The sequence below is a fragment of the Oncorhynchus nerka genome, linkage group LG13 (assembly GCF_034236695.1).
Source record: "Oncorhynchus nerka isolate Pitt River linkage group LG13, Oner_Uvic_2.0, whole genome shotgun sequence".
NCBI classification, from domain to species: Eukaryota; Metazoa; Chordata; class Actinopteri; order Salmoniformes; family Salmonidae; genus Oncorhynchus; species Oncorhynchus nerka.
The window spans coordinates 22,345,365-22,360,779 of NC_088408.1; the positions used below are offsets into that span (position 1 = coordinate 22,345,365).

General features: G+C 43.8%; 1 protein-coding gene across 3 annotated transcripts in view; it reads right to left on the reverse strand.

The window, feature by feature from the left end:
* Positions 1 to 1,213: 1,213 nt before the first annotated feature.
* LOC115125070 (1-phosphatidylinositol 4,5-bisphosphate phosphodiesterase beta-4-like) overlaps positions 1,214 to 15,415 on the reverse strand; it is a 78,694-nt gene continuing 64,492 nt past the window's right edge. For all 3 annotated transcript variants that reach the window (XM_065026259.1, XM_065026260.1, XM_065026261.1), the window contains 12 exons: positions 13,380 to 13,468; positions 10,402 to 10,555; positions 9,977 to 10,029; positions 7,932 to 7,997; positions 7,144 to 7,259; positions 6,875 to 6,950; positions 6,411 to 6,586; positions 5,545 to 5,646; positions 4,803 to 4,860; positions 3,364 to 3,450; positions 3,193 to 3,229; positions 1,214 to 2,519 (listed from right to left, as the gene is read on the reverse strand). In XM_065026259.1, coding sequence (XP_064882331.1) covers positions 2,452 to 2,519; positions 3,193 to 3,229; positions 3,364 to 3,450; positions 4,803 to 4,860; positions 5,545 to 5,646; positions 6,411 to 6,586; positions 6,875 to 6,950; positions 7,144 to 7,259; positions 7,932 to 7,997; positions 9,977 to 10,029; positions 10,402 to 10,555; positions 13,380 to 13,468 — 1,082 coding nt within the window. In that variant the 3' untranslated portion in view covers positions 1,214 to 2,451. The remainder of the gene's footprint in view (positions 2,520 to 3,192; positions 3,230 to 3,363; positions 3,451 to 4,802; positions 4,861 to 5,544; positions 5,647 to 6,410; positions 6,587 to 6,874; positions 6,951 to 7,143; positions 7,260 to 7,931; positions 7,998 to 9,976; positions 10,030 to 10,401; positions 10,556 to 13,379; positions 13,469 to 15,415) is intronic.

Sequence of the window (15,415 nt, forward strand, 5' to 3'; positions counted from 1 at the left end):
AATGGGCAAATACGTAGCACAATGGTTTTCAATGGGCAAATACGTAGCGCAATGGTTTTCAATGGGCAAATACGTAGCACAATGGTTTTCAATGGGCAAATGCGTAGCGCAATGGTTTTCAATGGGCAAATACGTAGCGCAATGTTTTTCAATGGGCAAATACGTAGCGTAATGGTTTTCAATGGGCAAATACGTAGCGCAATGGTTTTCAATGGGCAAATACGTAGCGCAATGGTTTTCAATGGGCAAATGCGTAGCGTAATGGTTTTCAATGGTCAAATACGTAGCGCAATGGTCTTCAGTGCGAAAACTTCATAAAAGGGATCTGGTAGAAGTAAATTCATCCAAAACTAAATTTTGATATATATCTTAAATTAGTGCGTTTTCCTGAATTTCATGACATAATCATAAAGCCCATTCAAAGGATTTAGGGGACTGACCCCGGAAGTATGACGTAATTCTGCGTCACTTTCATACAGTATTGCAAGTAGAAGTTAAACTACCCATAACCACAGATCTAAAATCAGATTACCCTACCCCCAAATCTAACCTTGATCATAAATGGGATGAAATTATATCTGACCCCAGACCAGAGGTTAGGGGCAACTTCATTCTAATGCCAATTGCATCATAGCTGAGACCGAGAGCTATCAACCCCTGGTAAATCTATCCCTGCTGTCTCTAAAATCCAGAAACAACAACAAACTAGTTCTCAAGGGTCTACAGATGTAGGATCTTAATTTGATCACCCTGTTGCAGGAGATATTTCGTGCAATGCAGGAAATGTAAAACGTGTAGTGTATTTGAAAAAGCTTCTGAAGTTTGTAATTTCCACTTTGAAATTTCAGACTTGATTTTCCCTTGTGAAAAAAATGGTCAATCCCTACAAAAATGATCATTAATTATAATCCACATTTTCTGTTGCAACAGGATTATTTAACTGCTGTAGCAAACTGGCTCACATTAAGATTCTACATCTGTATGAAAACTCATTGTACTGTATGTATTGTTGAAAATTGATTTGCATTAGATGAACAAGATGACTATATATACAGTACCAGTCAACAGTTTTGACACACCTACTCATTCAAGGGTTTTTCTTTATTTTTTTACTATTTTCTACATTGTAGAATAATAGTTAAGACATCAAAACTATGAAACAACACATACGGAATCATGTAGTAACCAAAAAAGTGTTAAACAAATCAAAATATAAAAATGATTGTCCTCTTTATGCCATTTGACACATACAATACATTAACTGGTTATTTCTGAATCTAACACAGTGTCATACAAGACAGGCCAGTGAAAGAACACTGGTCTACACATCCACACTCCCTATATACACTTCTGTCGGTGTGAAAGAATCAAAATCAGTCTCTGGTTTAGCCTTTTGTACATTTTTTTAGTTGAGAAAAATTCGTAAATATCCCTTGATAAAACAAAACTATGCGTGAAGGACAAGCTGCAGTGTTTAGGACTACCTGACGTTGGGCTTAGTTTTCTCCGAACAGCGCTCATCCGACGTTTTGTCCTTTTTCAGTTTACATTCACATCAAAACAGAGAAATCTATCACTTGGGTTATGATAGCCTACCACATTATGCCTACCACATATAAAGTGCTCAGGACATGACTTCAACTCTTGTGTAGCATACAGCATAATTTACATATTTTGTGCTGACATAAAATGTATAACTAATACGTCCGTATTGTCCCCCTCCATATTCTGGTCCTGTTATTGATACCTGGTACCATTAAAAATACAAAATAAAAGTATTACAAGAGTTTGAACAGAAAACATGATTTAAGCCGTCATGACAACCGAAAGAACAGAGGTGATAACGATTGTGTGTATGTGTATCAGTGTCTTTGTGTATGTGTACAGTGACTATTGATATCTGCAAACATTGCTTCCATTAAAAACAGATTAAAAAGATGGATGGAGGATTATAAAAAGAGGATCCGGGTGTAGTAGAGTGGTGGAGAAATGGAACGGTGAAGGTGGGATGTGTCTCATGGTTTTGGATGTCCCACCCACCTTCAAACAGAATTCGCTCATCTTACTGTCAATCACCGGTCTGCACCAATGGCTCCACAGCACAGGGGAGTTGGAGGGGGGGACTGACTGTGTGTGGGTGTGGTTCATTGCTGAGGGAGATTTAGAGGGATAGAGGATATGAGCTATGACAATATTGCAGGGTGAGGAAATTAAACGGGGGATCTAGGGGGTGTGTGAGTGTTTCTGGGTCTCTGCGACAGTTGTTTGAGGGAGCATTCGGTGCCTGTGTGGGTGTTTGTGTGTCTCTTAGGTGTTGGTGGGGGTGTTCAGACCACTGTGGCTGGTCTGGGCAGAGTGTGTGTGTCTGTCTCAGTTGGTGGAAGTGGTTAAACTAATGTGGCTGGTCTGGGCAGTGTATATGTGTGTGTGTGTCTCAGTTGGTGGGAGTGGTTAAACCACTGTGGCTGTCTGCGGTCCATCTCCTCCTCCAGCTTCACCATCTGCTGGATGTCTTTGGCCTAGAGGGAACCAACAACCACACTGTTACATAAAACGGTACACACACACACACCTCCCTACACAAGAATCCACACACACCTCCCTACGCAAGAATCCACACACCTCCCTACGCAAGAATCCCCACACACCTCCCTACGCAAGAATCCCCACACACCTCCTACGCAAGAATCCCCACACACCTCCCTACGCAAGAATCCCCACACACCTCCCTACGCAAGAATCCCCACACACCTCCCTACGCAAGAATCCACACACACCTCCCTACGCAAGAATCCACACACACCTCCCTACGCAAGAATCCCCACACACCTCCCTACGCAAGAATCCACACACACTTCCCTACGCAAGAATCCACACACACTTCCACCAGAGGCATAATTCTACTGCATCAGTACAGCCATTTATTGATTTAAACTACAGTAACAGTACAACTACCTAAACTATGCCAGCCCAAACTAACTCCTCCACCCTGTCCCAGTGTTGCAGCATACTGTCAGGAAGACTCTCAGTGAAACAGCAGTAGATGGTCTCCTGGGTCCCTGTAATACTCCCATGACTCATCATAATGATCGATGACTCATGTAGACAGGACTGACTGCTGACACCCTGAGTGCTGTATATTAAAAGGTTTCCATGTGGTTTCATAACAAAGTCTTGGATTGAAGCACCTACCTTGACACGGTTTACTGGCATGATGTGATTTCAAAAGCTGTGGTGCAAAAACAAGCCAATGATAGGGATGAGAAAGAACATACATGTATATGTACTGGCTGTGAAAAATGATGACAAACAATACAGCTATGGTTTGTGTGGTAATCTGATCCTTGATCCGCGGTAAGCTACCTGCTCATTGAACTTGTCCAGTTTCTCTAGCTGTTCTTTCTGAGACTTCTCCAGCGTCTCCATCTCCTTCTGGTGCTTCATAGCCAACTAGCGATGGAGCACGGGATAGAGGACAAAGATGGAGGGAGGAGAAATATGGAGGAGAAAGAGAGGGGAGAAAGATGGAGGGAGGAGAAATATGAAGGAGAAAGAGAGTGGAGAAAGTTGGAGGGAGGAGAAATATGGAGGAGACAGAGAGGGGAGAAAGATGGAGGGAGGAGAAATATGAAGGAGAAAGAGAGTGGAGAAAGTTGGAGGGAGGAGAAATATGGAGGAGAAAGAGAGGGGAGAAAGATGGAGGGAGGAGAAATATGGAGGAGAAAGATGGAGGAGAAAGAGAGTGGAGAAAGATGGAGGGAGGAGAAATATGGAGGAGAAAGAGAGGGGAGAAAGATGGAGGGAGGAGAAATATGGAGGAGAAAGAGGGGAGAAAGATGGAGGGAGGAGAAATATGGAGGAGAAAGATGGAGGGAGGAGAAATATGGAGGAGAAAGAGAAGGGAGAAAGATGGAGGGAGGATAAATATGGAGGAGAAAGAGAGGGGAGAAAGATGGAGGGAGGAGAAATATGGAGGAGAAAGAGAGGGGAGAAAGATGGAGGGAGGAGAAATATGGAGGAGAAAGAGAGGGGAGAAAGATGGAGGAGAAAGAGAGTGGAGAAAGATGGAGGGAGGAGAAATATGGATGAGAAAGAGTGGAGAAAGATGGAGGGAGGAGAAATATGGAGGAGAAAGAGAGGGGAGAAAGATGGAGGGAGGAGAAATATGGAGGAGAAAGAGAGGGGAGAAAGATGGAGGGATGAGAAATATGGAGGAGAAAGAGAGGGGAGAAAGATGGAGGGAGGAGAAATATGGAGGAGAAAGAGAGGGGAGAAAGAGAGTGGAGAAAGATGGAGGGAGGAGAAATATGGAGGAGAAAGAGAAGGGAGAAAGATGGAGGGAGGAGAAATATGGAGGAGAAAGAGAGGGGAGAAAGATGGATGGAGGAGAAAGAGAGGGGAGAAAGATGGAGGAGGAGAAATATGGAGGAGAAAGAGAGTGGAGAAAGATGGAGGGAGGAGAAATATGGATGAGAAAGAGGGGAGAAAGATGGAGGGAGGAGAAATATGGAGGAGAAATATGGAGGAGAATGAGAAGGGAGAAAGATGGAGGGAGGAGAAATATGGAGGAGAAAGAGAGGGGAGAAAGATGGAGGGAGGAGAAATATGGAGGAGAAAGATGGAGGGAGGAGAAATATGGAGGAGAAAGACAGAGGGGACAAAGATGGAGGGAGGAGAAAAGAGTCATTTAATTTAACACCAAATGTATCAGCTAAGCAAACCATTTCAAGGCTAAGGCGCTAGTTGATTCACCTCAACAGCATCATCACAGCACTAGAATTAGTAGAAGATAGAACACCAACCCTTTTCCTTTCTTCCAGGAACTTTTTGGTGTTGCTGCTGTTCAACTCTCTAACTCTCCTGTGAAGAGAACGAGAAGGAAGAGACTCTAAGATTATACGAGTACAGACACAGTTTAAGGGGTGTTCATAGGGGACCTAAATACTGTAGTCTACACCGAGTACACCAAACATTAACAACACCTTTCTTGTATTGAGGTACACCCCCCCATTCTGCCCTTAGAACAGCCTCAATTTGTCGGGGCATGGACTCTACAAGGTGTCGAAAGCGTTCCACAGGGATGCTGGCCCATGTTGACACCAATGCTTCCCACAGTTGTGACAAGTTGGATGGATGTCCTTTGGGTGGTGGACCACTCTTAATTCACTGGGAACTATATAACGTGAAAAACTCAGCAGCGTTGCGGTTCTTGAAACAAACCGGTCTGCCTGGCACTTAAATATTCTGTTTTGCCCATTCATCCTCTGAATAGCACACATACACAATCCATGTCTCGATTCTCTCAAGGCTTAAAAATCCTTCTGTAACCTGTCTCCTCCCCTTCATCTACACTAATTGAAGTGGATTTAACAAGTGACATCAATAAGGGATCATAGCTTTCTCCTGGACTCACCTGGTCAGTCTATGTCATGGAAAGTATTCATAATATTTGATATACTCAGGGTATATACATCCTGACATAACCCATGTTCTCCATGCAGTCAAAGTCAGTTGGTGATTAGCGAGCGGGGCAGTGTGACCCACCTCTCCCTCTCTGCCTTGTTTTTAATGGTCTTGTCCTGGCTGATGGCCTTGCTGTTCTCCATGGAGGTCTTGGCCTGGTTGGCCCGCATCTCCTTGCTCTGCCTGAGGGGAGGGGACAAAAAAACAGCCTGGTAAGAAACCTCATCAAGTCACATATACCTGGCAGGACAAACCCACAGCTCACAGTAGCCAAGATGGTTAGACTGTATCGGGTGTCCTAGGGACCTCATTCAGAGACATCAGAACTATAGTACACATCATGTCCCAAGGAATAACTCTGGATTTTCAGTTTGAGCTGTATGGTCAGCTGCTTTGTCAGTTCCTCTTTAAGTTTGAGCTGTAGGGTCTACTCCATGGCTCTCCAACCCTACTCCGTGGCTCTCCAACCCTACTCCGTGGCTCTCCAACCCTACTCCGTGGCTCTCCAACCCTACTCCATGGCTCTCCAACCCTACTCCATGGCTATCCAACCCTACTCCATGGCTATCCAACCCTACTCCATGGCTCTCCAACCCTACTCCATGGCTCTCCAACCCTACTCCATGGCTCTCCAACCCTCTCCAACCCTACTCCATGGCTCTCCAACCCTACTCCATGGCTCTCCAACCCTACTCCATGGCTCTCCAACCCTCCTGTAGCTTTTCTGGAGAGCTACCCTCCTGTAGCTTTTCTGGAGAGCTACCCTCCTGTAGCTTTCCTGGAGCGCTACCCTCCTGTAGCTTTTCTGGAGCGCTACCCTCCTGTAGCTTTTCTGGAGCGCTACCCTCCAGCTTGGCCCAACCTAGGTGAAAACGTAGGAGGGTATCTCTCCAGGAACAGGGTTAGAGAGCCCTGACCTAATGTATGTGTGTGCATCTCTCTCTCACCGTTCGTGAATCAATTTGAGCGAAAGAGTCTGTTGTTCCTGGACTCCACTCAGTAGTTTCTTGAGCTGTTCACACTGCTGGACCACGTGGATGTCCTTCATATCCTGCTCTACACTGCTGTGGGAGTTGATCATCTCTGACCACTCCTTAGTGTGCTGGGCTGTAATGTCCTTCACCTGAAGGGCACAGGATACACAATATTACATTACACTAAACTGTATATCATCTCAGACCACTCATTAGTGTGCTGAGATTTGTTGTTCTTCACCTGAAGGGCACAGCATACACACTACACACTTCATCAAACACTATATCATCACTAACCACTCCTTAATGTGCTGAGCTGCTGAGCTGCTGTTATTCAACTGCAGGAGTCCCCGTTTCTACTCTTAGAATTCAGTTCGACAAAGACAATCTATCTCCTTCTGATGACAGAGGGGCGGTGACTGTGAACTGAAGGTTACCTTAGCTTTGTGGTCAGTGTTCAGTTTCTCCACTTTACTCTCAGTCTCCTTCTTCAACTCCAGACAGTTGTTTTCTCTGTGGGGCAACAGAAAGGCATTTCTTAGCTAGGTGGAGACAGGAACGAACATTCATTTCATACACCCAATGGCTGTGTCCAGATGCCAGGTATACGATAATACATGTTCATGTTGAATGTTTATTTCAACATGTCATAATTGATTGATTGACTATTTGCTTGAATGAATGATCTACATGTCCTGATATTTACCCTCGTTTCTTGATGGCCTTCTCCAGCAGTTTGTCCTGTGTCAGCTTCTCCTTGTCGTGCTGAGAAATCATCTTGTCCACCTGGGTGCAGTGGCACTTCTGCATGATGGTGCGGTCCTGAAACAGAACACAACATATTACTGAGGATACCAAGTCACAACTGCTTTACAGTGAGATACTATTGCAGAGATAGAGACAGCTTAAGATAGCTTGGTCTAACCTTTCCTAAACAAGTCATTTACCATTACAGCCAGACCATATAGCTGAGAACTTATACTAACAAAACATTAGTGGAAATGGTTAAACCCCTGGCTAGTGGACACATCTGGCTGACTGTCATAACTGTTATGCAACAGGAAAAGAGAGCAGGAGGTTACTATGGTCAACCCTACAAGAGATCCTCTCTTTAGTATACAAACAGGTTGTTACGTAAGAAGGGATTTCATAAAGACATGGTGTTAGTGACTGAAGTCTAGCTACTGTGAGTGTGTGTGTCCGTGTGCTTGCGTGTATGCATGTGTGTGTGTGTGTGTGTGTGTGTGTGTGTGTGTGTGTGGGGGGAGGTCATCTTAGCAAGTCTAATTTCTGTCTGTCCACTCTCTGGTGAGATCAAAGACAAACACCTTAGGTTACAGGATGCACTCAAGGGTGTGTGTGTGTGTGTGTGGGCGGGGCTCAGACAACACTGAATGATGAAAGGAGAGACCTCCAGTGTGTGGACATCAGGATGAATGATCTGTACTGTGTCAGCTCTGGGACCTGTACCAGCAGTCTAAAACATCAACCCACCTTTGCGTGCTTCTTCTTTAAAAAGTTCAGCTCTTTCTGCTGCTTTTTAATCAGTTTAAGGTACGTCTGGCGAGAGGAAAGACAGATTACTGAAAACAGATTTAATTCACTAAGGACAGCAAGCTCAAAGACACTAGACAAAGCCTGTTTGAGGAATGTCAGTGCTGCACCAACCCTCTGTTTGTGCTACAGGAAACATCTGACTGATGTTAAATATTATTGATACTGATAAATAAACAAATGATATAAAAACATGATCATGTTTTATGATGTTGGTGAATACATTTACCAGATAATAAAGCTATAATAGGGAATAGGGGAACTGTTAAGGTTCTAGTTAGGAGTAAACTAGATGGTAGGGGTCAAATATCAGGGGTCAGCTGAATCAGCAGGATATAGGTGGTAGGGGTCAGATAACAGGGGTCAGCAGTATCAGCAGGATATAGGTGGTAGGGGTCAGATAACAGGGGTCAGCAGTATCAGCAGGATATAGGTGGTAGGGGTCAGATAACAGGGGTCAGCAGTATCAGCAGGATATAGGTGGTAGGGGTCAAATATCAGGGGTCAGCTGAATCAGCAGGATATAGGTGGTAGGGGTCAGATAACAGGGGTCAGCAGTATCAGCAGGATATAGGTGGTAGGGGTCAGATAACAGGGGTCAGCAGTATCAGCAGGATATAGGTGGTAGGGGTCAGATAACAGGGGTCAGCAGTATCAGCAGGATATAGGTGGTAGGGGTCAGATATCAGGGGTCAGTGGTATCAGCAGGATATAGGTGGTAGGGGTCAAATATCAGGGGTCAGCTGAATCAGCAGGATATAGGTGGTAGGGGTCAGATAACAGGGGTCAGCAGTATCAGCAGGATATAGGTGGTAGGGGTCAGATATCAGGGGTCAGTGGTATCAGCAGGATATAGGTGGTAGGGGTCAGATATCAGGGGTCAGCACTATCAGCAGGATAGAGATGGTAGGGGTCAGATATCAGGGGTCAGCAGTATCAGCAGGATAGAGATGGTAGGGGTCAGATCTCAGGGGTCAGCACTATCAGCAGGATAGAGATGGTAGGGGTCAGATATCAGGGGTCAGCTGTATCAGCAGGATAGAGATGGTAGGGGTCAGATATCAGGGGTCAGCTGTATCAGCAGGATATAGGTGGTAGGGGTCAGATATCAGGGGTCAGCAGTATATAGGTGGTAAGGGTCAGATATCAGGGGTCAGCAGTATATAGATGGTAGGGGTCAGGTTTTAGGGGTCAGTAGTATCAGCAGGATATAGGTGGTAGGGGTCAGATATCAGGGGTCAGCAGTATATAGGTGGTAAGGGTCAGATATCAGGGGTCAGCAGTATATAAATGGTAGGGGTCAGGTTTTAGGGGTCAGTTGTATCAGCAGGATATAGGTGGTAGGGGTCAGATATCAGGGGTCAGCAGTATCAGCAGGATATAGGTGGTAAGGGTCAGATATCAGGGGTCAGCAGTATATAGATGGTAGGGGTCAGATATTAGGGGTCAGTGGTATTAGCAGGATAAAGGTGGTAGGGGTCAGATATCAGGGGTCAGCAGTATCAGCAGGATATAGGTGGTAGGGGTCAGATATCAGGGGTCAGCAGTATATAGATGGTAGGGGTCAGGTTTTAGGGGTCAGTGGTATCAGCAGGATATAGGTGGTAGGGGTCAGGTTTTAGGGGTCAGCAGTATATAGATGGTAGGGGTCAGATATTAGGGGTCAGTAGTATCAGCAGGATATAGGTGGTAGGGGTCAGATATTAGGGGTCAGTAGTATCAGCAGGATATAGGTGGTAAGGGTCAGATATCAGGGGTCAGTAGTATCAGCAGGATATAGGTGGTAGGGGTCAGATATTAGGGGTCAGTAGTATCAGCAGGATATAGGTGGTAAGGGTCAGATATCAGGGGTCAGTAGTATCAGCAGGATATAGGTGGTAGGGGTCAGATATTAGGGGTCAGTAGTATGAGCAGGATATAGGTGGTAGGGGTCAGATATTAGGGGCCAGTAGTAACAATCAGGGTAACGGTAACCTATGCCTCACCTTCATCTGTTTCAAGTCATCAATATTCACATGAGGCACCAGTGCATTTATATCTACAAAGACAGAAATGGAAAAACAGCTCAATTGTGTCAATGTGAGTGAGGTGTGTGATGTACTGTAGAGGTCTAGACCAGCTCCGAACTGGTCTGTGTGTGTTAGTGTGTGTTAGTGTGTGTGTGTGTGTGTGTGTGTGATGTACTGTAGAGGTCTAGACCAGCTCCGAACTGGTGTGTGTGTGTGTGTGAGAGTGTGTGTGTGATGTACTGTAGAGGTCTAGACCAGCTCCGAACTGGTCTGTGTGTGTGAGTGTGTGTGAGTGTGTGTAAGTGTGTGTGTGTGAGTGTGTGTAAGTGTGTGTGAGTGTGTGTGAGTGAGTGTGTGTGTTAGTGTGTGTGAGTGTGAGAGTGTGTGTGTGTGTGTCGTACCCTTCTTGGTGTCAGTGGTGTTGTTCTGGGCAGAAGTAGAAGACTGAGCCGGGTCTGAGCTGGTCTGTGGCGTCAAGTTGGTCTTCACGTTGGCGTTTACCTTCCCTTTCTTGTCGTTCTTCGAACTCTCATTTGGCACATCTGCTATGTCGCTCTGGAGAGAGGGAGAGAAAAGAGAAAGAGAGAGACAGAGAAAGAGAGACAGGAAGACGTTTCAGGTCTATGGACAGAAATCTTTCTCACGCACTTTTCAATCATTACTGCATTTCCATAAAGATGGAGGGACAGTGATTTTTGTATTTTCTCCTACCCATCCCAAAGCACATTTTATTACTCAGGGACAAAAAAATGTGTATTTAGAACCTAAAACAGTTCTTAAGCTGTCACCATAGGAGAACTCTTTGAAGAACTCAAAATGGTTCTACCTAGAACCAAAAAGGGGACAGCCGACTTTTCTAAGAGTGTAGATAGCTACTAAGACTACTAAACCAGTAGCCAAAGCAACTCATCTTCAACCTTATCCTATACTGTGATGAGAACAACACAACCACACACACACTACATACCCTCACACCCATAAAACAAACACCCACAAAACACACACACACACTACATACGCTGCTGATACTCTGTTTATTATCTACCCTGATTGCCTAGTCACCTTTACCCCTACCTACATGGACATACAGTGCTGTGAAAAACAATTTGCCCCTTCCTGATTTCTTATTTTCTTGCACATTTGTCACACTTAAATGTTTCAGATCATCAAACAAATTTGACTATTACACAAAGATAACCCAAGTAAACACAAAATGCAGTTTTCAAGTGACAATGATATTTATTAAGGGAAAAAAACTATCCAAATCTTCATGGCCCTATGTGACAAAATAATTGCCCCCCTTGTTAAATCATGAATTTACTGGGGTTAAATCTTTTTTTTGGAAAGCTGAGTTCAATTTCACTAGCCACACCCAGGCCTGATTACTGCCAGGCCTGTTGAATCAAGAAATCACTCTTCTCAATTTAGCCAAAAAACATCTTGCTGATCCCCAAGGAAATATTCTGTGGACTGACGAGACAAAAGTTGAACTTTTGGAAGGTGTGCGTCACGTTATATCTGGCGTAAAAGTAACACAGAGTTTCAGAAACAGAACATCATACCAACAGTCAAATATGGTGGTGGTAGTGTGATGGTCTGGGGTCAGCATGGTGGTGGTAGTGTGATGGTCTGGGGCTGCTTTGCTGCTTCAGGACCTGGACGACTTGCTGTGATTTATGGAACCATGAATTCTGCTCTCTAACAAAAATTCCTGAAGGAGAATGTCCGGCCATCAGTTTGTGACCTCAAGCTGAATCGCACTTGGGTTCTGCATCAGGACAATGATCAAAAACACACCAGCAAGTCCAGCTCTGAATGGCTTAAAAAAACAAAATGAAGGTTTTGGAGTGGCCTAGTCAAAGTCCGGACTTGAATCCGATTGAGATGCTGTGGCGTGACCTTAAGGCGGTTCATGCTCGAAAACCCTCCAAAATTCCTCCACAGCGACGTGAAAGACTCAATGCCAGTTATCACAAACACTTGATTGCAGTTGTTGCTGCTGAGGGTGGCACAACCAGTTATTAGGTTTAGGGGGCAATTACGTGTTCACATAGGGGTAGGGTAGGTCTGTCGAAATGTCAGAACCAAGGTGCAGCGTGGTGAGCATACATGTTCCTTTATTTTGCAATGTTGCCAACAAAACAATAAACAACAAAACAAACGTGAAACTCCGTAAGGCTACACATGCATTAACGAAGACAACTACCCACAACCACCAAAAGGAAAAAAAGGCTGCCTATGATTCCCAATCAGAGACAACGATAGACAGCTGTCCCTGTTTGAGAACCATACCCGGCCAAAACATAGAAACAAACAACATAGAATGCCCACCCCAAATCACACCCTGACCAGATAGAGAAATAAAAACAGCTCTCTAAGGACAGGCTGTGACATGCAGAGGATAAATGCTTCACAGAGTTCAAGTAACAGACAACTCAACATCAACTGTTCAGAGGAGACTGTGTGAATCAGGCCTTCATGATCTAATTGCTGCAAAGAAACCACTACTAAAGGACACCAATAATAAGAAGAGATTTGCTTGGGCCAAGAAACATGAGCAATGGACATTAGACAGGTGGAAATTTGTCATTTGGTCTGGAGTCCAAATTGGAGATTTTTGGTTCCAACCGGCGTGTCTTTGTGAGACGCGGTGTGGTGGAACGAATGATCTCCTCGTGTGTATTTCCCACCATAAAGCATGGAGGAGGAGGTGTTATGGTGTAGGGGTGCTTTGCTGGTGACACTGTCTGTGATTTATTTAGAATTTAAACCACACTTAACCAGCATGGCAACCACAGCATTCTGCAGCGATACATCATCCCATCTGGTTTAGGCTTAGTGGGGCTATCATTTGTTTTTCAACAGGACAATGACCCAAAACACACCTCCTGTGTAAGGGCTATTTGACGGAGAGTGATGGAGTGCTACATCAGATGACCTGGCCTCCACAATCGCCTAACCTCAAACAAATTGAGATGGTTTGGGATGAGTCGGGCCACAAAGTGAAGGAAAAGCAGCCAACAAGTGCTGAGCATATGTGGGAACTCCTTCAAGACTGTTGGAAAACCATTCTAGGAGAGGTTGGTTGAGAGAATGCCAATAGTGTGCAAAGTTGTCATGAAAGGCAAAGGGTGGCTACTTTGAAGAACCTCAAATACAAAATATATTTAATTTTGTTTAACACTACACGATTACTACATGATTCCATATGTGTTATTTCATAGTTTTGATGTCTAAAATGTAGAAAATAGTAAAAATAAAGAAAAACCCTTGAATGAGTCGGTGTTGTAAAACTTTGGACCGGTAGTGTATGTGCTGTAGCCAACTCCAACACACAATAGACCAGTTGGCTACAACACATACAGTATGTTACATGTACCGTTTCAATCCCCAGAGCTCTCATCTGGTCCGCTCTTTTCTCTGCTATGGACAGGAACTTTTTGGGGTCTGATAGGGCGTCCACGATGGCTAGAGAGAAGACAGGAGATGAATCAATACACTGAACTGGACGGGAATGGAGTGGTGGAACTTCAATGTAATGTATTGTCATATTTGATGTACTTGAGGTTCCATCGTTATTTGCAGTCTAAACACAGTCATTATACAGAAAGACAAGCAAAGATGACAACGTTCTACTGCAGTAGCAACATTCTATTGAATGAAATTAAGCAGGTACATATGTAGGATCTTAATTTGAGCCAGTTTCTCACAGTAGGAAAATGAGTTGATAAATATTTGATATGGGAAAATCAAGTCTGATATTTCAAATTGGAAATTAAAAACTTAAAAATACTTGAAACCTGAAATACACTACAAGTTCTACATTTCCTGCATTGCAATTCTCCTGCAACAGGGTGATCAAATTAAAATCCTACATCTGTATATATTTGAGTAGATAATATGAAAGCCTCCTGCAAAAGACAGAGAATGATGCTCCCATTATTTGGATTTGAAACATTCACACAGCCTTTCAACACTGCTTATGGGTTATCATCATAATGATTGCCTTGGCTTGGCTTAAGGACTAGTCAAATATGTTGTGTATCTCCATGTTTGTGTCTCTCTATAAGTGACTATTACACTTGCTCTGCTACCATCCTCATTTGCTCTGTGTCATTACTTCTGATGTAGAATACACTGTAGGGCAGCACACCCTGAACGGAGGGACGGAAGGAAGGAGGGACAGTTAACTGTCTCTTGTCATCCTCTTCAGAACCTGGCCGTGACCCCACTCCCCCGAGGGTGTCCCAGGGACAGTGGGATGTAAACACATTTACAATTCATACATGCGTATTAATACACACGTGTTCATAGGACAAATATAAGCACCCATAAAAATGTATAAATATAATAATTAATCTCCCTCTTTCTTCTTCTCTACCTCTCCTCTCTTCAAATTCTCCTCTATTCACCTCCTTCTCTTCTCTCCTCTTCTGTCCTCCCTCTCATCTCCTTCCCTCTCCCCAGAGCCTTCTGCAGCCACTTCAGTATCTACTATGAATAAATTGAACGGAGATGTAAATTGGACCATGTGTGTGTGTGTGTGTGTGTGGTATGAAAGAGAAAGACAAAAGACCAGCTGAGAAAGGGACAACGCAAGCACACGTTTCCAGCTCTTCACACACACACACACACACACACACACACACACACGGTCTCCACTAGGGTTGCAAAGGGTCGGAAACTTTCCGATGCATTTCCAGAATATTTCCGAATTTTTTCCATGGGCAGTTAAGCACGGGAATTTTTTAAAAATTCATCAAAAAAGTTAGCTTATAACAGTGAACCTTTTTTGTGGGATACACAAAAGGCAATTCTACATCTTGTGGCATATTTTGGTTAAACTATCCCCAATTCAATGGAATTGCAACCCTCTGCATGCACAGTGCATTCTTCCATTACATGTGCAGCTGATTCTCAAGATCTTGCACACTAATGAGATGCTATTGAGCCCACACTACTACACTGCCTGAGCCAAGGACTACATGCTTTCTGGTAAGTTTTGATTACAATACTGGGTGAGGTGAATATATTTTAAACAACGTACATAATTTTTTGTTAACTAGTAAATAGTAGCCTACAGCAAAGTGTGTTTAAATCATTTCTAACTTGTTAACAATTTTTGCTAGTTAGTTTTTGCTACCATGTGGGTTTTCGCTTGCTTGAGACTGCTAACTGAGGAGTGTTAATTCACCTGTTTCCATACATGTTTCATTTTAAAACATTTATTTTACAAAGCAATTGTTTAATCTAACTGCTTCACTATTCATCTGTACATAGATTTTTTTTTTTTAAACAAATTGTTTTCTAATCTTTAGAGGAAAATGCCACGGGCAATATCTGATCTGTGGAGACATTTCACAAGGACAAGCTGTGTACATTTGCAAATACTGTGCCAAATCATATGTGAAGAAC